The sequence below is a fragment of the Cyprinus carpio genome, chromosome B21, assembly GCF_018340385.1.
Source record: "Cyprinus carpio isolate SPL01 chromosome B21, ASM1834038v1, whole genome shotgun sequence".
Taxonomy (NCBI): Eukaryota; Metazoa; Chordata; class Actinopteri; order Cypriniformes; family Cyprinidae; genus Cyprinus; species Cyprinus carpio.
The window spans coordinates 7,704,600-7,729,830 of NC_056617.1; the positions used below are offsets into that span (position 1 = coordinate 7,704,600).

The following is a 25,231-nucleotide window of genomic DNA, read 5'->3' on the forward strand; positions in this document are numbered from 1 at the left end:
GGTGAAGATGCATGAGACGCAGGTGATTTTGAGCTAGAAAACAGGAACAGGAAGAAAAGAAGGGGATGCAAGGCAATAAAACATGGCTTTAAGGTCTAATTAATGTATTTAAAGCTCTTCCAGTCATCCTCTTATAATCACCAAGGAACAACCCCCCCCCCCATATTGTGAAATATTACAACTTATTTTATATTCTAAAATGTCATTTATTCCTGTGGTAAAGCAGCTTATTACAAAATTAAAGCAACATAAAAAAAGTTCTTTCACATAAAATTTGTATATACTACAAAATCTTACAAACAGGTTCTCCAACATCCCAAAACTAAACCTAAAATCTAGTGCAGCTGCACACCTCAGTGCATGTGATGCATAAGACGTTCGTTCATCATGTGTGATTATCTCCTAGTTCTCACTTCACAAAACTCATTTGGAAGTGTTTTGTCTTCATTACATGTCTGAGTGCATTAAATCTCACGTGCAGCGGCCTGCTGAGGCTGTTTTGCTCAGAGTTGGCACCAAGCAATGATTGAATACGGCAGCATCTCCATTAGGCAGAAAACCATAGACTTACTGCCGAATCCCATAATTCATAGTCATAATTACCACCGGCGCCGGGCACACATGGCTCCTGGAGTGCAGCGTACAGCAGACAAAGTAAACGTGAGCAGTCCTGCATTATGCAACAAATATGCAAAAAAACTAATATTTCAAAAGTTTCAGCGGTTTTTGAACAATAGAACTCCAAAGACAAAGGCAAAATGCAGTTTATTAGGAATCAGCATATTTAGATGTATGACTCTAGATTCTCCCATCATTCGAAAACAATTGCACATTCTCATTTGGTTTTTCAGATGCCCATATTGTGTTTTCTTTAACTTTGGGAACAAACTGACCCTAAACAACCAATGCTGACAATATAAGTGCTTTCTTTTGTTACAACAGATTTAAGTGACACTATTGGCACACAGCATTACAATTGTTCCGGAAGATCGGCATGACCATAAATCTCCAAATTAATGTCAGTCATTGCGCCATAATCAAAACTCAAACGATACCTTACACATACATATTAAATCAATACTGGCATTGTGGTTAGACTGTTAATATATTTGTGAACCATTAACGAACATTGTTTTATAAGCATAGTATTAAGGTTAAAAAGGCACTATAGGTATCATACGGCAATTTTTCAAAAAAAAAATAAAAAATATAAAAAATATTGCATTGATAGGCTTGCTTTTCTGAGCTGCATTGTTTGATCACATGCAGCTAGAGGTCTGATTAACTCATCAGACACATTCGGTGTGATATACGACGCTGGTCACTCGATCACTCAACTGTCCATAGATCATGAGCTAGGAGTCACTGACCTGCACGAAAAAGCTGTGGGACAAATCGACTTGCCAAACAGTCTTTCAGGGTTCAAATGAAACAAAAAGTCAACATCAGTCATCTGGGCTTATAAATAGACAACTCTACATTCAATATCACTATTTTTTTTTTAAACTCTAAATCATTATTTTGCTCTTTTCTGTTACTTTCATTGACAGAATAAAAAAATCAACTGAACACGAAATCCAATCTAACTGTTTGTAAAGACAATGTTTTAAATGATAGTCTTAATCATGGAATTTCCTCCTCTATTGACTAACCGGTCATTTAAGACAGAGTAAAGATAATGCTTGGCAATCAAAAGAGTTCAAAGTCAGCATGAAACTTCACAGACTCTGGGATCGTCTTGAGTTACTGCTCAGATGCAAGGCCAGGTGCTATTTCAACCCCATGCCATGTTACCCAGCATGTCCATTTTAAACTTCCAGTTCAATAGATGTTTTCTTTGGATTTTTGTATGAGATGGGAAAAAGGCTTGTGTAAATACACAAAGTCACAGGAGTGTCAGTGTTTGTTCACTGCCATGCTGATATCTGGGTCAGTGTTCAGGATGGAGGGGTTTCAATCCTTGGGCTTTTCGGTTGTGGAGGGTTGGAGGGCTGTTGGGACTGGAGGTCTGTGGTGTTTTGGAGGACACAGGCCCTAGGTTTTCCACGTCAGAACGCACACGCTGCCTGCGAGACCTCTCGAATTCTTCATCCTGGGCATAAGCATCAATCAATCAGTTTAGTTTTAAGATTTTATAGGACTTTTTTTATAGGACTGAGATGTACTTTTTCTCAGTTGATGTAGACATAAACAACCTTTCAAAAGTTTAAGGTCAGTATAATTTATTGTTTTTAAAATGTTTTTATGCTCACCACGGCTGCATTTATTTGATCAAAATACAGTAAAACAGAATATATAAAAAAATATATAATTACAAATTAGAGAACGTTTTTCACTATTAATATATTTTACGTAATTTATTTCTGTGACATTAGCCATTACAACAGTCTTCAGAGTCACATGATCCATCAGAAATCATTCCAATATGCTGATTTGGTGCTCAAAACATTTCTTATTATCCATGTTGACAACAGTTGGGCTGCTTAATATCATGCATTTTTTCAGGATTCTTTAATGAATAGAAAAACTGATTTGCAACAGAAATCTTCTGTAACATTATATATGTTTTTACTGTCACTTTTGATCAATTTAAAGTGTCCCCGCTGAATAAAAGTATTATAAAATAAAATAAATATTACTGACCCCAAACTACATTTAGAAATCGTCACTGAGATGCACACATTAACATAAGTTCAAAATGTTTACATATTAATGTCTGTGTGAGCTATGCCTGTTCACATACAGATGTCTTAAAGATACAGTAGCATTTCTACTGTAACTTCAGAGTGATGGTGGAATTATTTCTAAATAAATGACTTTGATTTAGGAAACCATTACTAACATTAAAAGTGGATCTAAAGAAATATAATGATAAAAATGTATGATTAGATATGTCAAATAATGGTAAACCATAGCTACCGGAATCAGAATGGTGAAAAATGCTAATGTTAACTTAAATTAGAACTGTTTTGGTGCAAGACAAGGTTATCATGATGTCCCTTTAAGCCTCCATGTGTGTGTGAGACTTACAGTGTCTGCGGTCAGTTCCTCCTCTGTGTGCTCACTGTAATGGTTGTAAAGCTCAATGTCTGACAGAGCACTCTCTGCCAACTCCTCTTCATAGTCGGTGTGATAGTCCGATTCATCTGTGGGAAGGATGGAGATATTTCCGACCCATTAGCCTAATGATGTTAGTACACAAATCATACAGTACTAAATGACATCCAAGCAGAAGCCAAAAACAGATCAATATGCTGGGAATTTATGCCAAAAATCCCAGAAAACAACTGCCAAATGTGCTTTTAAAAGGTAAATGTAAAAGGTTTAACATTGATTTACCATCCACAAGAGCTGGTTTGACTGGCTCAATCCGTGAGACTATCTCAGCCAGATCAGTGAAGGAAGCATTTGGACAGGTCACCAACTGCAGAAACAAGAATAAATTGAAGAGAGGAACTGTTTCAACACACATTACAATTCAATAGTCCCTCTTTCAGTTATCCAGGCTCACATTGTTGCTCTGTGTTTTGTGGAATTCCTCTTGATGTCTGTCCTTCATCATCTTCTCCACCACGCCACTCCTGCACCACACATCAAACACTGTCTTCCCATGCTGGTAGCCCACTTCCTATATGCGCACACAACCAAACACAATATAAGCGCAGAACAAAGACTGAATATTTAGAGTGGAGAAGGTAAAAAAGCAAAGGAGATAAAACTCACGTTGATCTCATCGAACTTGCCAAACTCAAGTGTGCGGTATCTGTCGATGGGAGGTCGGATGTATTCACAGTAGTCGCTATTCTTAACAGATTCAAGCTGTCTCACTGAACACACATAAGCCAGCCGGGCCTGGATCTCAGTCATATTCAACACCTGGAACAGCCACAACAACTTTATTTTTTTTAAAAAGAATAGATTTTAACATTTTCGGAAGAAAATTTAAGTGTTTGTGCATGCAAAAGTGGTTGCCACAAATGATTTCTGTGTGATTGCTAGTTAATAACATTCTATATATGGCTCAGGTATGGCCCTTTTTAATGCAAATCTATAGGATGCTTTTGCTGGTTTATCATCTGTCAGGTAAAAATCCAATAGCTAATAACATACCTCTTCTCCATTTGCACAAGCTGCAGTATCATTCATTTGATGATGCAAGTCTTGTGTCAACGTTTAATAAATCACTAAAAGTTGACACTTAATATAAGCAAAATTTTGCAGGCTAAAAAAGGTCCATTGTATGTGTGAACAGTGGAGTGATGTATGATGCACAGCAAATGTAGCCAACACCTTTGATACAAGTACAGGCAATAGTAATGGTGATGCTTGCCTCAGAAAACACTAATTAAGTAAACATTACACTTGGCTAATGTCTCCCTCACCTTGACTTTCTCAGCCAGTGGGTTGAGCCGTTTCCATAGCAGCCACCAGCCAGAAAGGGCGTCCCCGTAGTTGGTGAGGTTGGTTTCATCTTGGCTGCCTACATCGATAGCAATAACCACCTTAGCACCCATGGAGCGTGCCACATCCGCTGAAACAGGAAGAGAAGACAGCACTCTCAGCAACAATGAACCTCCATTATTGCAAAAAGACCAAAATTACCCAATTCCTCAGATTTGATAAACTCAGTCGACTGTGCCATAGACGGCACACTCAAGTCCACCCACAGTCCTTTCACTGAATGTCATATGCAAATTGCACACAAAAATGGCTCAAAGTTTCACAAAAGTTTTATTATTGGGGTTCCGACTATTTTAGAACCCTCCCCCAGACAGATCTTTCCTGTCTAAGTGGGTGGTCCTTGGCCAGAATGAGCCAAATAATCTTGGCCCAAACTTTATGCCATTAGTTAACTGGCTACATTATTTTAGCACATTTGCATCTTCAAAACAGTGTGTTTGTCATGGTATTTTGGATTTGATTGTCAGGCGCCAAAGACATTTTACTGCGGGGAGCTAATGTCCTACTACACACCTGGCAGGTTGTTGATGTAGCCTCCGTCCATGAGCAGGTGTCCATCTTTTGGATCACACAGTGGTGGCAGGTAACCAGAAAGGGACATGCTGGAACGCACATACCTCCACAGGGAGCCTGAGATGGAGGGACAGGAAACATCAGACATTTATCCTGGTTAAGCAGAGGCTCATAAATGGAGGTGGAGTATGTGACAGTACCGACCATCAGTGTGCACTCTCATTGTGGAGGCAGTGATGTCTGTGGTGATGTTGAAATATGGGATCCAGAGATCCTGTAAACAACCAAACACATTTAAGCTGCTAAATTTGGCAGATTGTGATCCAGTGTAGGATTTTTTGAGCCAAAAAGAGCCATTTTGCTACCTCTATCTGTTTGTCCTTGAAGACTGCATTAATACTAGAGTTAAATGAAGCACCGGAAAACATTGAAGTGACAGGGTAGGTCAAGTCCAGCACTTTCTTAAAAACTGATGTCATTTCCTGCAGAGGAGAAAAGGGGAACAAAGTTAGCTTTTTTGTGTCCAATTTAAGTGGCTTTTAAATTGGAAGAAAAAGAATGAAAATCAACAGAAAAAGGAAAAGGAAAAGGAACAAGAAAAGGAATAGTACAATATGAAGAAAAATAGAACAGGAAACAGGAAAGGAAATGAAAATGAATAAAAAAATTAAATAAAAATAAAAGGGAAATAAAAAAAGAATAGAAAAACAAACAGAAAAGAAAAAAGAGAATAGGGAAAGGAATTAAAAAGATGCAATAAAAAGAAAGGGAAAAATGAATAGAAAATAGAAAAAAGAAATTGGTAAGCAGAAATAGGTAAATGGTAAGTGTAATAAGTAAATGGGCAAATTAATTAAAAAATGAGTAGTAAAACAAAACAGCGAAAGAAGACTGGAAAAAAGGATAAAGAATATGAAAAGGGAAAGAAAAGGGGAAAAAAAGGAAAAATAAAATGATAAAAAATAGGGAAAAAAATAATAAAAGTAAAGGAAATTAAAAAATAATAAAAAAGAATATGAATGAAGAAAAGAAAAGGAGGGGAAATCTGAAATGGAAAAAAGAACAGAGAACAATACAAAAGAAAGAAAAAAGAAAAAGGATAAAGAATATTAAAAAGGAATAGAAAAAAGTAGCACAAGGTTCATTTCAGGATTTTGAGTGTTTTACATTATAGTGGTTACTCACCATTGCCCACTCTCTGGCTCTGATCTTCATCCTGCTGTAACTGCGGTCCTCTGCATACAGCGCGCCCATCATGGATCCGATAGAGGTCCCGCCCACCAGATCAATGGGGATCCCCGCCTCACTCAATGCTCGAATGATGCCCACCTGAGAACAGCCCCTGAAAGAAGCAAGATGTGAAGAAGGGAGTGAGGGGACGAATAAACCCAGTGATACAAGGTCAATCTATACAAAACCTTTCTTGTTCTGTTCTATTGGTCCAAAAGAATTAGGATTCCTAAATATGGCTGGATTAAATCGAAACGAGCATTGTGTTGTTTTCTTTTTGAACAGCACTATAGGGGTTTCTACCCTAAAGGAAACTGGGCTGAGTTAAAACTATCACAGGTTACTACACAAAGGAAAGAAGGGAGAAAACAGCAACCAACCTTTAAACACCTCCTGCCAACCACGAAAAAGACAGAATAGACAAACAGAAGCTGTCAGAAAAAATTAAATTGACAGAAAGAGAGCAACAGAGGAAAGAGGTCAAACAAAGCCTGAGAGGGGGAGGTAAAGGGCTTTTAACAGAAAATGCCACAGTAGTGTCAACAAGAGTGGGAGTGAGGAACTGCATTCAAAATAGTGGAGGTGTTTTTTCTTCACTTTCATAGTTAAATTTTTGTTTTTTACAAGATGTAAAAAGTGAATACCTGGCTCCTCCACCACCCAGCACCAGCGCAATGACATTGCCCGTAAGGACACGGGCCAGACGTGAGAAATCAGAGTGGCGATCAGCGGGTTTCTGGAACACACGCTGGTACATTTCTCTCTGAAAACACAAATGACACAGGAACTTAGAACAACACCATGCCAGAAATCAGGGGCTGGTTATATGAGCTCCGTTACTATGTTAAGACTGGCTTAAGGACTAGTCTGACCGACTAGCAGTTAATAAATCTGCAATTGTACTCTTCAGATTCAAATTAGACCAATCTATGTATTTCAGTAACTGACTGAAGAATAACAAGTTATGAAAAGTCTGAAAGGAAAATAAGTCAGAACTAAAAATGGCAAGTACTACAGAACTCCATTTCATAATAAAAAATGATCAACATTGGTGGATGCTGGAACTGGAAATGCACTCCATTCGCCAATCTCACCAAAAAACACTGTGACCAATCTCAATCTCACATGACCTCGGTCATTCTCAAACCATTAATAGAGCTGCAAACACAACTCAAGGTGACAGCTACTACTGGAAAAAAAAATCATTAAGAATGCCAGTTAACTTGCAATGTTTATATGGCATATGTAGAACAGTGTAATTTTATTGATAACATTTTGTTGTCATTTATAAAAAAAAATATTGTCTTGATTCCCATCTCAGCTATGAAGCAGATCAAAAAGAGGCCAGTTTTATTTCTTCAAGGTCTTTGTTAAAGATTTGTCTGTAATTGGTTTTACTTTGTGGTTTCTTTTCTTGTTATATCCTGAACAAGACTAAGATTTGCCATGACATAAGTCATTGGAGCTCAAGGACACACCAGCAGCAGCTTGGGAAACTTGACAGGAATATCAAGAGTGTCTGAAATGCATAGATTGCTAACAAATATATAATTTAAAATGTAACAGTCTTTTTTTTCACTCATTTGGGTCTGCGGAAAAATGGTGTATAAAATGTAAAAAAATAATAAAAGAAAATAAAATAAAAAGGGGTGATACAGTTATTTCAGTGAACCATGATGTAATATTGAGTGCTGCACCAATTTTGGCAGGCTCCTCCTGGAGAAGACCCTTCTGGGGCAGGACAGGTGAAGGTGCCTGGAGATCCAGCTCCGCATGTTGAGCCATTCGGCTGTTCCTTTGGGAGGAGGGCCGTCCTCGCGGTGCAACAACACCAGCTGTTTCTGCGCTCTCACCGCACTCCCCTCTAACATACGTTCCAACTGAGAGACAAAGAGACAGACAGACAAAGAGACGTCTGAAAATCATCCTTTCAAAACTAGACAACACTCTATCCAAATGCATTATAATAATAAAATAATTTTCTTTAATGGAACGCACTGAATGCAGACCTAATCCATAAATGTAATAGAAATATATCCATTTCTTTCAGAAGGTCATTTTGTTGTAAAGAATAATTATTGATTGGGACGGGCCGGTGTCCGTTTAAGAGAACACCAGCGTCCTCTCTCAATTCTTTTCATGCGAGTACAATTACCCATTTCAGACTTGTTTAAAACATCTGAGCTTTGAGTCCCTGATTCAAAGAGCAGTGCTATAGTGGCCGTAGTCTTTAAAGCCTGCAGGATTTATGATGAATAGGAATGTTGCTCTACCCCAGACCTCTGATCCAACTTCAAATGCACAGGCCTGACCGCCAAAACCCCTGGATATAGAAAACCGCTCTCCCTCCCGCACGTAAGTGATTAATCTCTCGCTCTCTAGGAAAAGAACTGAGTAAGTCCTGCAGTTCAAATGGAGTCCCGCCAACATGGTTTATTACTGCCTGTGATCAGAGCAGTCCAGCGGTGACTTACAGTACAGAAGAGTAGGGGCCATTTTTAGCTCAGTGTGTTATGGTTCAAACAACTTCATATTTATAGGCTCAACCTATAAAAGTACCTGCCATCCTGAGCGAATGATAAATTACAGGCCTTGAAACCCATTTCGTTTGAGTCGGAAAAGCTATTATATTAAAGACTCTTCTATTTTCAGTGGAAGTAGCCACAACTCTCTTGGTTTTTGAAGTTTAGCACCAGTTAATGTAAGCGTTTTTTATTCTGTGATGATGTAACAACATCATACCTCTCCCACGGCTGGGTCCTGCTCTCCCAGTCCCACGATGATGATGCAATCGGCCTGTCTGATGCAGCGCTGAGTCCATGGAGTGAGTGACACATCTGTCTGATATAGGACTATGCGGTGGATGTCTTCCTGCTGACCCAGCCAACTCGACAACCTGTACTCATGCACACTGTAGAGAGAGAGACTATTTTCAGCTACTTCTCATGGTATCTGCAAATAAACTGATTTGTTCCCTATATCTAAAAATGTAGATAAACAAATAGTTAAACTTATGCCATTTATAAACATGTCAAAGTCGAAGAGTCAGGTTAGAATTGTGTATATATTTAGCCCAGATTAAGTTGGATAGTGAGACTGCAGATAAGACTGCGATGACTAATGTGATATATTGAGGATTCAAATAAATTTATTGAACACGTGAAGAGCTGCATGTTTCCACACCTTTTGACCAATAAATATCCATGACACATCCATGACTTTTAAGCATTTGTGACTACTTGATAGAGATTTTCCAAAGCATTTTAAGTAGATGCACTAAAATCTGAAATGTATTATATACATTTCCATTATTTTCTAGATCTGTTTTGTACTAAAATGACTTTTCCAGTGGCTTAGAATTGTAACATTTCCTTGATTTCAGATATTACCTGTACTTTTGAACTGTCTTCACAAAAATATTAAGTTGATATTATTATTAACATTGATAATAATAATGTTAATTATTAATTATAAATGTTTCTTAAGCACCAAATCAACCAATTAGAATGATTTCTGAAGGATCGCGTGACACTGAAGACTGGAGTAATGCCTGCTAAAAATTCAAGTAAAAAAAAAGTAAATAAATAATATATTTAAAAATATAAAACAGAAACAGTTATTTTCAATTGTTCTTTTTAAATATACATTTTAACTTCTTTTTTTTTAATTGTAATAATATTTGACAATACGCATATTGTTATTTTTGATTAAATAAATGCAGCTTTAGTGAGCTTAAGAGACTTCCTTCGAAAAAAAAAAAAGAAAAAAAAAACCCTTACCCCAAATTTTGGAATGTTAGTGTATGTATTGATGACATGCACTCTAAAAAAACAAATACTGCTTAATCTGACACCATGTGAAATTTAACAAAGACATTGCTATAAAGTCTGAGTTTTTATAGATTTTATACAGATTCTATTTTTTGCAAATGTGCAAGCATTACAGTCTGTTCTAGCTACTGATGAATGTGTGCTGGATCCTTGTCTCTGTGCATCTATCTCTGTTAAACTGTCCAATAAACATGTGATGGACAAGATTTTCAATATTCTTGACAGAAAGCAGGCCAGTATAGGCACTTAAAGATTTTCTAAATTAAACTTAAACAGAAAACACCAAACTCAAACCAGAACAGAAACAAACATCAACAACAGGGAGGAAGGGAAGATCTCATGCTGGGTTAGAGGGACAGGACTCATGCGGACTGTTTATTTATGGGGTTAATTGTGTTGTTCATTTCCATATCACAAAACTGTTTTCATCTCGCTCATCAAACGACTACTTTAATGTGTAAAAATAATAAAGATGAGTGTGGTGTTGTTTTTCAGGCAGCCGAAACACACTCTACCTAAAAATCAGCATGCATTAACAGTGAATTTACATATTCTGATAGATGGAGAGGCCACATGTTTATATAAACTAATATTTGATGCCATATAAACGTTGCAAGCTATTTTCTAATGACAGTTTGATGCCGTACCTGTCTAACGCAGCAGAGCCAAGGCGCTGTTTGATGATGTCACTAGTCAAGAGAAGAGTGGGGCCTGGAAGACATAAATTTTACTCAAACCTTCTTTCCAATTGTAAACCTTCTCATCTTTTTGATACAAAGCCTATATAAATACAGCATCCTCACCGATGGCTAACAGTGCATGCTGAAGTTCCAGGGTGAACGCAGTCAGAGGAACCTCCTCTGATACCGGGAGCACAGTGACAGTGGCCAGGTTCGAGGCAGGGTTTCCCGCGTCCCATTTACTGCCAGGTGTGTGTAGAGCTAAACTGCGAGCTGGACGTTAAAATACAAACACAAAGTAGTTGTTATGTATATTCAGTCTAGAAACCTTGGCTTTTAATCCAGAAGATGAAGACAGAACACTGATAGTTTTACACAAACACACACACACACACACACACACACACACACACACACACACACACACACACACACACACACACACACACACACACACACACACACACACACACACACACACACACACACACACACCTGTCAAAGGTCCATTGACTTGCTGGAGGATCTTCTGTCCAAGCAGGTGAATGAGCCTTGTGACTACCTAATAAGATCAAATAAAGAGAACAAAACTGACTTTATACAGGTACAGAGAGCCCAGAGAAACTCTCATCACTGTAGTTTCTGGCTATAACACAAATGCAGTGCGGCTGACATACCTGAGGGAATTTCCTCTTGATGGAACTGAGAGCGCCCTCAGGTAGTTTAGCCAGTTCTGAGTCCCGAACAGCATGAACAGTAGTTGCTCTGTTCTGATGGGTCAGAGCCTCCACCTGCATTCCCACACACATACACAGAATAATGCATGTAAACACAAAGTATTGATTGACTTTGAAGCAATTACATCAGAAAAACTTTATTTGCCTAAAATGCATATTTTTAATATTCTTTAAAAAAATATTTTTAACACATACTTGTTGTGAAGAACCTTAAAAGGGACATTTCATCCCAAAAAAATAGGGTGGTTCATATGACTCTAGCGTTATTCAATTTTAACTATTAAAAATAGTTTGTAACAAATCTGAAATAAAATAAAGTAAAAACATTACACGAACAGTTTAAACAATAAATAGTTCAGTCTGTAGTAAAATTACAAAAAAAATTAAAAAACAATAAAACAACATTACTAAATCTTAAACTTAAATTAAAAATAAAAACTGAAAAAAGCTAGTTCAAAAGATTAATAAATGGTAATTAAAAAATAGTATATTAATAATACTAAAATAATGCTACATGATTATTCCTAATCCTAGTCATACAACTGCTTTCAGCAAAGGCAGACTGAAACCTATTATTCACCAAAAAGAAAATCATACAGGTTTAATAATGAGAGAATTATCATTTATCTCCCTATTTAGACATACATTTATGTTACTAAGACAAGATATTTTTGCTCAGACAAGAGCAAAGATCAGCACCAATAAAACTCCATGACGTAGATTGAGACTAAATTTGGATCTACAAATCAGGCCTTCATTCACATCACTCACGTCCATGGACAATGAGCCACCACTGTTCTCCCAGCAATGTAACCATGGTATCAACATGGACAGGTATTCTTAGCAGCATAGGCGTCACCACAAAGACGCAAAAAGGCATCAGCCAATCAAAATAAAACATTATGAATGACGAGAGAGGGGGATCTCCTGGGAGATACTGAGTTTATTTTCTCTGATGCACACCTGATTAGGTGGCACAAATTTACTGAATACATCAACGCCAGTAAATGTCACCAAAGCTATTCTAGGAGATGCTGCACATACAATAGGGCCACTTTCTATATAGTACATATGCAGCATTATGTTACATGGAACAATATCTGATTCATCTTTGAGTCATATTAGAAAAATCTAAAGTTATGAAAGGTTATGAAACTCAAGGTACAATCATGAAAACTGATCTCGGATACTGATTGGTGACTATACAGCTCTTTAGAACCTTGATTAAATATAAATGCTTTTATGGTAATGAAGGAGCTAAACAGGAGAGAGATAGGAATAAGTTTGCTATGACAAGAAGTTATTGTATTAAAAAATATGTTGTGCAAGTGGAATAGCTATATAGTACATATGCATGTCTGCAAAATGACTTAATGTAAATGTAAATGTAATAGCTCACCACTCCAATGAGATCTCCTCTACCGTACTCTCCAGTCAGCTCCTTTTTCCCATCCTCCTTCATGATGACGGAACGCAGGCGGCCGCTGAGCACTATAAAAGTACTGTCAGACTTATCACCCTGCCTGAGAGAGAAAAAGAGGGAGAAAGGATGAGGTCGTTTATCATAAAAGATTTATGAAATGCTGAGGAAGCTTATCTGTCTCAGCCAGAGGGGGAGAAGAGAAAAAGAAATCGCCAAGTTTATTAGATTGTATTCTGTCCAAATCTCTTACTGAGGAGGTATAGGAAAAGAGGAGAGAAAAAGATCATAACAATAGAGTTTATCTGGGAGCTCCTCTCAGGAGAGCTAAAAACTGTTATGAAGGACATTTCATATTAATATATACACTACACGGACAAAACTATGAGGACATGCAAATGACACACTTATAGGTGCTTATCGAATGTACACTATGGTTCAAAGGTTTAAGATCAGTACGTTTTTTGAAAAAAGTATCTTGCATTCAGCAAGGCTGCATTAATTTGATTAAAAATACAGCAAAAGCACTTGTATTACAAAACATTATTACAATTAAAAAAAAAACTTACATTTTTAAATGTTACTTATTACTGTGATGGCAAAGCTGAATTTTTAGCAACCATCAGTCCAGTCTTCAATGTCACATGATCCTTCAGAAAGAATTAACTTTTTTTTTGTGGAAAACATGATAGATTTTTCAGGATTTTTGATGAATAGAAAAATCAAAAGAACTTCATTTATTTGAAATAGAAATCTTTTGTAACATTATAAACGTCTTTACTGTGACTTCTGATTAATTTCATGCATCCTTGCTAAGTAAAAGTATTTATTTCTTTAAAAAAATAAAATAATTTTGAATGGTACTGTACAATTTCAAAACCAAGGTAAGTAAATAAAGAGTTGGCCTTCATTGTAAGATTTTCTGCAACTGTATGCAGTTGAAATTGTAAAAAAAGAATACCTGCTAATTAAAAGGTTATATTTGGCCAAGTATCACACTAAGTACTTATTTATACTAATAAATCTCTTTTAGATAACTACAGATCGTTTTCCCTTCTTCCTTTTATTGCCGTGTTCAACCAAGTCTCTGCCTTTCTCACACAGAACAACCTCCTTGACAGCAACCAGTCTGGTTTCAGAAGTGGACATTCAACCGAGACTGCCTTGGTCTCAGTTGCTGAAGCCCTAAGACTGGCAAGAGCAGATTCCAAATCTTCAATACTTATCTTGCTTGATCTATCTGCTGCTTTTGACAAAGTTAACCACCAGGAATACTCAGGCATCTCAGGAACCACACTCCAGTGATTTGAGTCTTACCTATGAGATAGGTCCTTCAAAGTATCTTGGAGAGGTGAGGTGTCCAAGTCGCAACATCTAACTACTGGGGTGCCTCAGGGCTCTGTTCTTGGACCACTTCTCTTCTGTCTACACAGCATCATTAGGTTCTGTCATTCAGAAACATGGCTTTTAATACCACTGCTCTGCTGATGACACTCAACTCTACCTCTCATTCCATCCTGATGATCCGACAATAGCTGCTCGCATCTCAGCTTGTCTAATAGACAATTCTTGCTGGATGAAGGAACATCACCTTCAACTCAACCTTGCCAAGACAGAACTGCTTTTGGTTCCAGCAAACCTACCATTTCATCACAATTTCACCATCCAGTTAGGCACATCAACCATAATTACTTCAATAACAGCTAGAAACCTTGGAGTTATGATTGATGATCAGCTGACTTTCTCAGACCACATTGCTAAATCTGCCAGGTCCTGCAGATTTGCTTTATTCAACATCAAGAAGATCAGGCCCTTTCTTTCAGAACATGCTTCACAATTCCTTGTTCAAGCCCTTGCTCTATCTAGGCTGGACTATTGCAATGCTGTCTTGGCAGGTCTTCCAACCAGTTCTATCAAACCTTTACAATTAATCCAGAATGCGGCACCAAGATAAATTTTTAATGAGCCAAAAAGAATGCACATCACAACTCACAATTTACACTGCCTACCAATAGCTGCTCGCATAAAATTCAAGGCCTTGATACTAGGCCTTTACCTTAATTCATTATTTCAGACTTATGTGCACTCTAGAAGCTTGCGTTCTGCAAGTGAACGACACTTGATTGTGCCATCCCAAAGAAGCACAAAATCACTTTTACAGACTTTTAAATTAAATGTTCACGTCTGGTGGAATGACCTGCCCAACTCAATCCAAGCAGCTGAGCCCTTGGCCATCTTCAAGAATCAGCTAAAAACACATCTCTTCCATCTTTATTTGACCCTCTAACTCTAGCACTCTCTATTCTAATTCTATTCTTTAAATTTAAAAAAAAAAAAAAAAAAAAAAACACTTGTCCCTTTTAGACTTGCACTCTATTCATAAAAAAAAAAAACACTTTTAAAAAAAAAAAAAAATGATGATTGTTTTCCTACTTTATAATATTTTTGTATTGTTTTTTAATTTTTTTTTTTTTTTTTTGTTTTATTTTAATTTATTATTAGATTGATTTATTTCTTCCAGCCAGTTTTTTTTTTCTTTTTATTTTTTTTATTATTTAAGATGGAATTTTTATGTGTTTTTGTTTTATATATGTTTTAATTTTTTTATATTTTTTATATAATTGTTCTTTTGTTGATTTTGATTGCTTCTATTGTCCTCATTTGTAAGTCGCTTTGGATAAAAGTGTCTGCTAAATGACTAAATGTAAATGTAAATGTAAAGAGGTTGAAGGCTGAGAGAAAATAAATAGGGTGAAAAAAATGTAACAAGTAAATATGTGAGGAAATGAAGTGGACCTGTAGACAGCTCTGCCCGCCTCCACAGCCATCCAGTCAAGGGCAAAATCAATCTGTCTGACGAAAGGTGACATCCTTCTTACAACTGTATGAGCCACATTCAGCACCACCGTGGGCTCAGCTCGCATGATCCTGACAACACACACATAAATATGGGAGCGAATCAACATGTCAGCTGGAGAACCATTAAACCAGCAACCAGAGTGAGTTTATGTTCATTATTTGCCTGCCAATGTCAAAAAGAAGTTAAATTTGGATTAAACAGTAACGTATTACTATGTATTATTCTACTGTATCTTGGTGCAGGTGAAACTCATTTCACATGCACAGAAATGAGCCAATTATAAAGAAAATCATTGGACATAAAGGACTTATTACCTGTGGCCAGAAAGAAATTCTGATTAAATTCTTGCTAATTTCTTCTGTGTTTTTATTTTCTATAACAGTCTATTATGGCTATATCAATTAATGGATCATTTTACATATCAGTCAGACAGAACATTTAAAAGTTTGGGGTCAGTAAGATTTTTATTATTTTTTTTTTTCAAAGAAGGCTGTTATGCTGACAAAGGGTTGATTTTTTTATTATTACAATTTTAAATAACTGTTGTCTATTTTAATATATTTTGCAGTGTATCATTGTGAAAGCTTAATTTTCAGCTTCAGTGTCTTCAGCATCACATGATCCTTCAGAAATCATTTTAAAATGCTAATTTGGAGATCAAAAACATTTCTTATTATTGTCACAGTTGAAAACGGTTGTGCTGCTTAATATTTTATGGAAACTGTGATTATTTTTAAATAGAAAGTTCAGCAGAACAGCATTTACTTGAAAAAATCTTTTTGACACCAAACTATTCAATATTAATGTTAAGTCAGACTAGAGAGACTGTGCAAAAAAATCTAGACTAACATTAGAAATGTGGACTGAAAACCTACTCATAGAAGTGCGTTTTCGAGATGGACAGGAAGCTGCAGTCCCGATGTGCCCGTACGGAGAAGATAAGTGGCTCACCCGTCAATACGGCCAGCTGACCCACCAGCTCTCCTGGGTGAGCCACGAACAAACACGTGTCCACCTCTCGGTCAATCATCCTCTGGTGAACATGCAACGTGCCCGAGATCACAAACTGCACACTTACATCCTGAGGGACACACACCCACACACAGTCAAGCAAATCATTTGGACAGAGTAACATATTAGAAATCCATTGAAATATCTAGCTATTCTCACTAGCTAGGTTTTAAAATCTGATTAGCTGCCAATTAAGACAGCATTTTTGGGCATCAAAGGTCATCGCCTGAAGCAAAAGTTGACGTCAAATTAGGCAACAATATTATGCCCCCTTCTAAGATACCGTTTTTTGAATGCATCCTTATGTAAGCCTATGTTAATTAAAAGGATCCCCAAATCAGTCACTATTTTGGTTGTCTGTGAACAAATATAGGCAGCAAACAGCCATTCAGCTCACTGGGTTTTTAGCCATTTCATATGCATTTTCTGTGTGAAGTCTGACCTGATCTCCTTGGCGAGCTACAATAGATCCAGCTTTAACTTGATGGAGTGTTACTCTGCCCTCCAGCAAACTGGGGTCCTGGACACACACAGCCCAATAAAAATATTCAACACAAACACATAAATCAATCCAAACATACATAAACCATGAACTCATATCCCACTAATGGAGATGTATTTTGACCTGCAGCGGAATAATCCCCAGCAGATCCTTCTTGGCAGCTTGGAAAATGGCCCCCACTTTAGTAGGAGGAACGTCAGAGTGTGGTGCATTGTCTGTGTAGTGAATCACAGCGGACGGAGCGTGCTGCATGGTCACACTCTTCTTCAAAATGGACTGAAGAACATAAAACATCATCAAGGTCATTTGTTTTTTAATATGTAGAGATCTTTAGGATGAGAGAGAGAGAGAGAGATGAAAACCTTGTGAATGACAGAACTGGATGGAGGGTCATCTATGGTGACTCGGGCCCGTTCATAAGCCATGTCCAGGTCATTTCCTGCCACTCCTGCACACAGACACATAGAAACCAGATCTAATTTGCAGAGTTTAGTACTGGAGGTGTCATTTCCGTGTGGAGTGAGTAAGAGTGGATAGACAGATGGTAGGTTATCTGTTACCTGAGCTCTCTACAGGCATCGAGACCGAGCGAGACCTCCGCGCGACCGTGGACATGTTTTCATATGAACCAGCTTGCCCTCCATCTAAGTGATGAGACATTTATATCGCTCTCAAAACAGCCATAAAACAATATTCCTGTAAATCTGTATTTTTGTGAAAAAAGCTCCTTCTGACTTCAGGAAAACTATCTTTAGATTGAAAGCAAAATCTGACAAAAACACTAGAAGGAAAAATATATTCATATATAAAGTCAATATTGCAAATGCAAAGTTTTGTTTTTGTTTTCTTTTTTGGTCAGGGAAAGTCTTTTTTAAAGGATTCTCATCTTGGATTGTAAGATGGTATGGTTTTTATAATGTCTGTTATGCTCACTAAGGCTGCATTTATTTAATCAAAAACACAGTAAAAACAGTAATATTGTGAAATATTATTGTAAAAAATATAAAATAAAATGAAAATGCTCAATTGCTTATACTTTTTCTAATATGCAGATTTAATGCTCAAGAAACATTTATGGAGGATTTATTACTGAATTAAATTAATTTAAATATATACTTATATATGTGTGTGTGTGTGTGCGCGTGTATGTATGTATGTATGTATTTATGTGCACACACACACACACACACACACACACACACACACACACACACACACTTACACACTTACACACTTACACACACACACACACACACACTTACACACTTCAGAGCAATTTATGAACTATTTGGACTGCATTCACTGCAAAGAATAGACGAAAATCAAACGTGTACCTGAGTCTGTCAAGTTCTCTCCGGAGCCCTGCAGGTGCTCATCTTCTGTCTGTGTCTGTAAGTGGGGTCTGCGTGGGACTCTGCTTGGACTCCCCTCAGTGAGCACACTGTTGACCGTGAACAGCGGCACTGCTTGTCTCTCCTACACAAACACAATCTTAAGAATAGACACTTACAAGCATCTAGGACACAAAACAATTTTACTGGTTTAAAGTAACAGCCATTGACTCTCTGATGTCTTTCTCCATAGAAAGATCAACTCAAACAACTCCGACTAGTTAAAAACCAGAGACTTTTAATTACTCATAATCAGGGCTCTGAACCAGTTCAAGGAACGAAAACGAAAACGAACAAAATTTTGACAGGAACAGAACCAGAAACAGAAACAAAAATCGAATTTTATAGTTCTGAACAGGATCGAAAATTTGAAATGGCCATTAACCGGTTAATAACGTTATTTTATCGTTCAATTTAATATTTGAAATTTGCTGTCAACCAATCATGAATTCCAGTAGGATGTTCTATGCAAATGTGACGCTGAAGCCAACGAGTGAAATGCCCGCTCAGCTGTGAACTCATCATAGGTAAGTCGCAAAGGCAATGCACCGCCCTTAGAGTTTATCTGAGGATAGTGTAAGATGAATTCAACAGATCACACGCTCCTGCAGTGCTTCTGTGAATGAAAAAAACAAATACTATAGGCTTACATAGGAGGAATATAGGCATATACACTAAATATATTTCACTTAAATCATATTGACAGATTAACGAAACGAAAGAAAGGTTTTGATAAATTGAGTTTAGTTGTGACAAGTTCCAAAGTTTTCGTACAGGAAAACGAAACAGCAGAGAGTAGTTTTCTTTATTTAGCAAAAGCTTTACAGTTTTAATTATTTTGCAAGAGCTTGACAGCTTTGAATAACGTCTTGCTTCTGTATAACCAACCAGCGTTGGTATGACCATTGCGCCGATGCCTTACGCGCACACGCAGCATAATTTTGCTATATTGAAACCTGTTCATTATCAAAATAAAATAGCGTTAAAGAAACAAATAAAAAGTTACACTGCTCCGTTGTACAGAATTTGTTGTGTTCAGCGTGACCGTGCATCACTGTGCTGATATAGCAGATGTGAAGGATGATGTTTTATGTCGATGAAAGTACAAACACTATATAATAAATAAAATTTAACCATCCAGATACGTTGGGAATATTGAAACATTTGGATTCATGCCGAATAAGAGAGGCAGGCATCAGCTTCACCTTAAATTAATTTGTTTTTGGATTGACGTTTTTATAGCCTAAACTTTAGAGGATTTGTTTTGGAGAGATACTAATAACTGTTTTTATAATGTTCGTAAACATTTTGCTTTAGCCTACAGGCATTTTAACCTTCATTATTTCGGAAAGTAATAGGGCTAATAAAATGCGACGTGAGCCGTGACCAATTTTTTTTTTACTCAAACCGTAGTCTTATACAAGTTTTTTTTTTTTTTAACAATGCAGCAAACATTTTTAAATATCTTAAAAATACTTTGATGTCTTTAAAGTGTTGATAGATTTTTTTTTTTGTTTAGTAGCCTACATTTGGCAAAAATCTAGAAAAGATGCTGCTGTACTGAAGGTCCGAGCTGATAAACGGTCTGCGCTGCACAGCTCAAACAAGTAGCAGGATTTTGTTACACTTTCATTTCGTTTGCCATTTGATGGTTCTCTTAAGCGACAGAAATGCCAGGACGAATTGAACAACACGGTGGTCGAGCCAGTGCAACTGCACACAAAATTTACTCGCATCGCAGAAAAAAAAAAGGTCACAGTCTGGAGCCCTGCTTTTCAACAGGTAAGCAGAACACCACAAAACGATAAATGTGAGAACTGCACTGAGTTTATGCTGTTATGTCACGTAACCTTGCCTGCTGTTGGGACTAAATTGTATTTATAGCCGATGGGAGAGCACTCAAATTCACAGCACAAGCCAAAAGTACTTCTTAAATCAAAACGGAAAACAACTCCCTCGGCCTGTCCACGCTATGAGGGGGGAGTTATGTGCGTGTAGGGTTGTGCTGTGATATGCAGTGATGGCTGATGGGAGATTTTCACCCAGAAGGTGTTAAAGTCTGTGTCCTTTAAATGAAAGCCGTGGTCTTATGATCCATGTTATTCAATCTAGCTGAGTTTTACGGCTTCAGCGCAGGAGTGATTATGCCGATGGGGGTTAACGTAGCATGAAATAACACAGACTGTGTGTGAGGAAATCACATATTTTAGAAGTGATAGAGAGCATGTGTGTGATCCTAAAAGTAATAATGCTGAGATGTACTTGTGTACTCTTTTTCCAACCTGATTGAAAAGCTCGGTCGTCAGTCCCAGGTAGTTGTGAAGTGCCAGGAAAGTGACTCTCTGCAGACGCACCATGATTATCTATACAGACAGAAACAAGCCACAAATTAACACTGTCATTCATGTAAATTACTATGCTTATTTCTGTAAATAACAGTATGCGGTCTCACATATAATATGCCAGTGTCTATGCAGTAAAATGAGCTTTTTTTGCTCTTTTGATCTAAAGATGTTGGATATTCAATATAGACATAGTCTACTACGTTCCCTGCACTGCCAGGCTATTGATGAAGAATGTAAAATTTACAAAAATGGTTACTTTAACTGCATCAGTAACCATCAACATTACATATTATATTAATATTATTCTTTATTTACCTGTATCAAGCAATATCAGATGTCTATAGCATAAATGTTTATTTGCAATTTATTTTTTTCTTTGTCTGTGTGTTGTTGTCTCTGTGTACTGGAAGCTTATGTCACTAAAGCAAATTCCTTGTATGCGCAAGCATACTTGGCAATAAAGCTCTTTCTGATTCTGATTCTGATTAATTGTGCTAATGTCCTCCAATTTAACATTTAGATTACCTTTTTAGTCATCTAATGCTCGTTAAAATGTTAAATGCACTACTAATTTAATAATACTGTTAATGCAATCTTCAAATAATATTAAAATAACTTTTTAACTGTATATTATATAAAAGTTGTGATGCCTAAATTGACATTTAAAATGACTTTGTGACCACCATTTTAGCTTTTAATGTTTTCTTTAGTTTTAATTTATTTAGTTTAATTGTAAAGAATCTTGATTGTAATTTTACTATCACCAATGTTTATATTAATAATAATAATAATAATAACAACAACAGTAATTTACATGTAGTATTACTGAATATAAGGCCATATATAACGGCTTCTAGTCATAACATGAAAATAATTATTGGCTTAATTTTTCAATTTTTTTATTTTTTGAGAGCCCTAGTATTCAGTTACTTGGCCGCCCTTAAGATATGAATATGAATACAGTGTGTATTTCGCTTTCAAACAGAGCTTTAAAGATACATCGGGCAAAAACCTTTGTGAACTTTAAAAACCTGATTTAAAATAAAAGAGTGTGGAATATAGCCCAGTATTACAGTGTGGTTGAGACAGATGTTCAGTAAGACAGAGGTCACATTGATACAGACAGCCATGCGTGAGTTCAAGCCCCTCTGTACCTGTATGACTCTCACTAGTGTCTCTGGGTATTTCTCAAACACTGACTGGAAAGCTGAGGCAGGCAGACGCAATATGGTAGACCTGACCGCCGCACGAGCAGACACAGTTTTATAGGGAGCAGGATAACCCTGGAGGAAAAGGGAAGATCCAAAATTAATCTCAGTGCACTGAGCTGGATAAGTCGTCAGGAAGGCAGACAGAGAACTTACTGTAATGATGTCTAGAATGCTGAGCAGACTGTGAACACTGTCCCCGGGCAACACGTCCTTCACCACAGGCTCTGTGCCATCCTAAAATACACATACAGAAAGGTAATATAATGAATTTAGGGGAGGCCACTAAGTTTAATTACTCATTTGCCATTTAGCTGACACTTCTTATTCAAAGTGACCTACACTTTGCAGGGACACACCAGGTGAAGTAACCAGAGGTTAATCAAGGAAATGATGGTGATTGTTCATAAATCAGTTTCTGTGGGGTTCGAACCCATAACATTTCCATTAGTAGCCCAGATCTAGAACCACTAAGACACTTAACCTGACAAAACACTATTTTATTAGTTGCCTTTTCACACTTAAAATGGTACACTCACAGCCTTTTTAAACAGGAGTGTAACGGTACACGTATTCAGTTCGGTATGCATGTGTACCAAACAAATCATTCAATTTTTTCAGGAAATTCAGATAATACATGCCATTTTGGTGCCCTTTGATGTGGTGCGACCGATCAATGTATAGAAGCCTCAGTTCTTACGGCAGCGCGGAGTGCAATCATCCCTTAAGGTCTTTGCACACTGAGTCCGAAATTCTCGTCCGACATTTTCGCACGTTAAAAAATAAATACGACCTCCTGTTGTGTCCATCAAGTTTACACATTGCCTGTGAAACTTTCATCTGTCATAAAAAAATTCAGATCAGGTTCAATTTGCTGCGTTTTCGCATTAGTAGCAAGCATTTTGATAGGACAGGCTGTCCTAAAATTTCAGACTCAGTGTGCAAGGACCTTTAGTCTTTACAGTTAATTTATTAGTCTTTAAAGTTAATTTTAAAAACTGCATTATGTGAAATGTACATGTTTGCATACAGATTTTTAATTTGAGTGTTGAGATATTTATCACTAAGAAAATTTTAACAATGTATTTAAAGAAAAAGCGATTTGTTCAGTTAACCATTGTTTAATACAGTGGTTCTCAAACCTATCCTGGAGTGCCCCCAGTCCTGCACATTTTGTATGTCTTTCTCATCTATCACACTTGATTCAACTCATCAGCTCATTATTGGAGACAGAAGTGGGTGTGTCAGATAATGTGCAGTGCTGGGGGTACTTCATGGAGAAGTTTGAGAACCACTGGTTTAATATATATAAAAAAAATAAAAATAAAAGTTTCGTTTATTTTTCCTTCTGCTACACAGAAACCATACCAAACCATGACGTCAAAACCGAGGTATGTAGGCCTACCGAACTGTCATGTTTGTGTAACACACACACACATTTATTTATGTACACACAGAATTGTGCTCAAAAGTTTACATAAACTTTGCAGAATGTGCAATCCTATTGTCCTCAGTGTGAAAATATGGATCTCAAAATCATACAGTCACTGTTGGAAAGGGTTCAAATTTGCAGAAGATGCTGGAAATCCAAAGAATGTGCAGGAGCTGGAGGATTTTTCTGAAGAACAGCAGGCAGCTGCTCAGGACCAACGAGAGACTCATGAACAACTATCACAAAATATAAAAACAGTTGTGGATCATCCAGGAAATGACACATAGTATTAAGATTCATGGGCATGTAAACTTTTGAATGGGGTCATTTCTATAAATTCAGTTATTATTTTGACTTGTGAAGTATATGTAAACATCTGTTATGTGAAATAGCTTATTCCGGACAGTTCTAAATAAAAAAAATGATATGCCATTTTCATGATCCCTCTTATTTTGCACATTCTGCAAAGGGTATGTAAACTTATGAGCAAAACTGTGTGTGTGTGTGTGTGTGTGTGTGTGTACACACATATACATACATATATATATATATATATATATATATATATATATAGTGTGTGCACAATACATACATACTAATTATTCAGTATAATTTTAGATATAATTTACACATAAATATACAGACTTAATATTTCATAGTTAAAACAAAGTGGTGCTCACTTCCTCTCAGAATTAAAAGTAAAGTTAAAAGTTTCTTATCCTAGGGTTAAATGTAGCCTTAAATGAGATAAACTAATAAGTTAACTAATAAGTAACCATGTGCATGAGGCTGATGAGTGAGTCAACTGACATTCTCTAAACTACTAGCTGTAATGATGGATTACTTCTAAAGTTCATCCTTACAATCTCATGAATGCAAAGCTCCAGCCTTCCATCCTGAACCACATAAATGCTGTCGTCATCATCCCCGGGCTTGAACAGCCCTTCTCCCTCCTGCAGCTCCACAAAGACCATGTGCCGACACAGCTCCAAAAACAAAGGCTTCTCAAAATGACCAAGTACCCTGAAACGGATCAACATTCGACTTGAGATGAACACCAGACATTCCATCAGGCTGAAAAAGTACCATGTGATCAGCATGCAGTTCAGCCACAATCATGTGGCCCCACAGGGTCAAAGTTGTTCACCTGACGTTCTTGAGCATGTAGAGCACCTCTGAAGGCAGGTTTGAGTTCTGCACGTCAAATTCTGTGAGATCCGCCTCCAGGAGAGAGGGAGGGGGTTCTTTGGGCTGCAAAGTGGGCGGCTCCTTCCTGATCCGCAAGATCCTGCATGACATCATAGCAGGAGTCAAACAAGAAGCACTGATCAGACAGCTCCTGACTTAAACTGTGTGGGCGATAAAACGAGATGCCATATGTTCTGTAAAAATTAGGTATGTGAGAAGCTAAACATACCTGCGTGCTATACTAAGAACTTTAGGCCTCTTCCGAGAACGCTGCTTAGACACCGAAGAGGAGGATGGTGTCGAGGACAAGGTCTGGACCTGAAAGATAGAAATAGAAAAATCAAGTGGGGGATGGAGAGCAAATAAAAATATCAGGCTGTTAGTCATGCAGGTGCCACACATACAGGACAGCCATATGCCACT

The 25,231-nt window shown here is 37.2% G+C and overlaps 1 protein-coding gene across 1 annotated transcript in view; it reads right to left on the bottom strand.

Annotated features, from left to right (window-relative positions):
• Window positions 1-748: 748 nt before the first annotated feature.
• Window positions 749-25,231, bottom strand: part of LOC109046266 (patatin-like phospholipase domain-containing protein 7) — a 28,347-nt gene continuing 3,864 nt past the window's right edge. The window contains exons 6-36 of the mRNA XM_042747549.1: window positions 25,038-25,126; window positions 24,768-24,908; window positions 24,484-24,643; window positions 22,345-22,425; window positions 22,135-22,263; window positions 20,918-20,998; window positions 18,579-18,720; window positions 17,805-17,888; window positions 17,607-17,692; window positions 17,368-17,520; window positions 17,185-17,262; window positions 16,607-16,812; window positions 15,668-15,799; window positions 12,851-12,974; window positions 11,392-11,505; window positions 11,210-11,276; window positions 10,838-10,987; window positions 10,682-10,745; window positions 8,947-9,115; window positions 7,902-8,084; window positions 6,849-6,967; window positions 6,160-6,316; window positions 5,340-5,456; window positions 5,179-5,248; window positions 4,975-5,091; window positions 4,383-4,531; window positions 3,724-3,876; window positions 3,512-3,628; window positions 3,340-3,424; window positions 3,031-3,146; window positions 749-2,092 (exon numbers count right to left, since the gene is read on the bottom strand). Of these exons, the coding sequence (XP_042603483.1) occupies window positions 1,931-2,092; window positions 3,031-3,146; window positions 3,340-3,424; window positions 3,512-3,628; window positions 3,724-3,876; window positions 4,383-4,531; window positions 4,975-5,091; window positions 5,179-5,248; window positions 5,340-5,456; window positions 6,160-6,316; window positions 6,849-6,967; window positions 7,902-8,084; window positions 8,947-9,115; window positions 10,682-10,745; window positions 10,838-10,987; window positions 11,210-11,276; window positions 11,392-11,505; window positions 12,851-12,974; window positions 15,668-15,799; window positions 16,607-16,812; window positions 17,185-17,262; window positions 17,368-17,520; window positions 17,607-17,692; window positions 17,805-17,888; window positions 18,579-18,720; window positions 20,918-20,998; window positions 22,135-22,263; window positions 22,345-22,425; window positions 24,484-24,643; window positions 24,768-24,908; window positions 25,038-25,126 (3,795 nt within the window). The 3' untranslated portion in view covers window positions 749-1,930. The remainder of the gene's footprint in view (window positions 2,093-3,030; window positions 3,147-3,339; window positions 3,425-3,511; window positions 3,629-3,723; window positions 3,877-4,382; window positions 4,532-4,974; window positions 5,092-5,178; window positions 5,249-5,339; window positions 5,457-6,159; window positions 6,317-6,848; window positions 6,968-7,901; window positions 8,085-8,946; window positions 9,116-10,681; window positions 10,746-10,837; window positions 10,988-11,209; window positions 11,277-11,391; window positions 11,506-12,850; window positions 12,975-15,667; window positions 15,800-16,606; window positions 16,813-17,184; window positions 17,263-17,367; window positions 17,521-17,606; window positions 17,693-17,804; window positions 17,889-18,578; window positions 18,721-20,917; window positions 20,999-22,134; window positions 22,264-22,344; window positions 22,426-24,483; window positions 24,644-24,767; window positions 24,909-25,037; window positions 25,127-25,231) is intronic.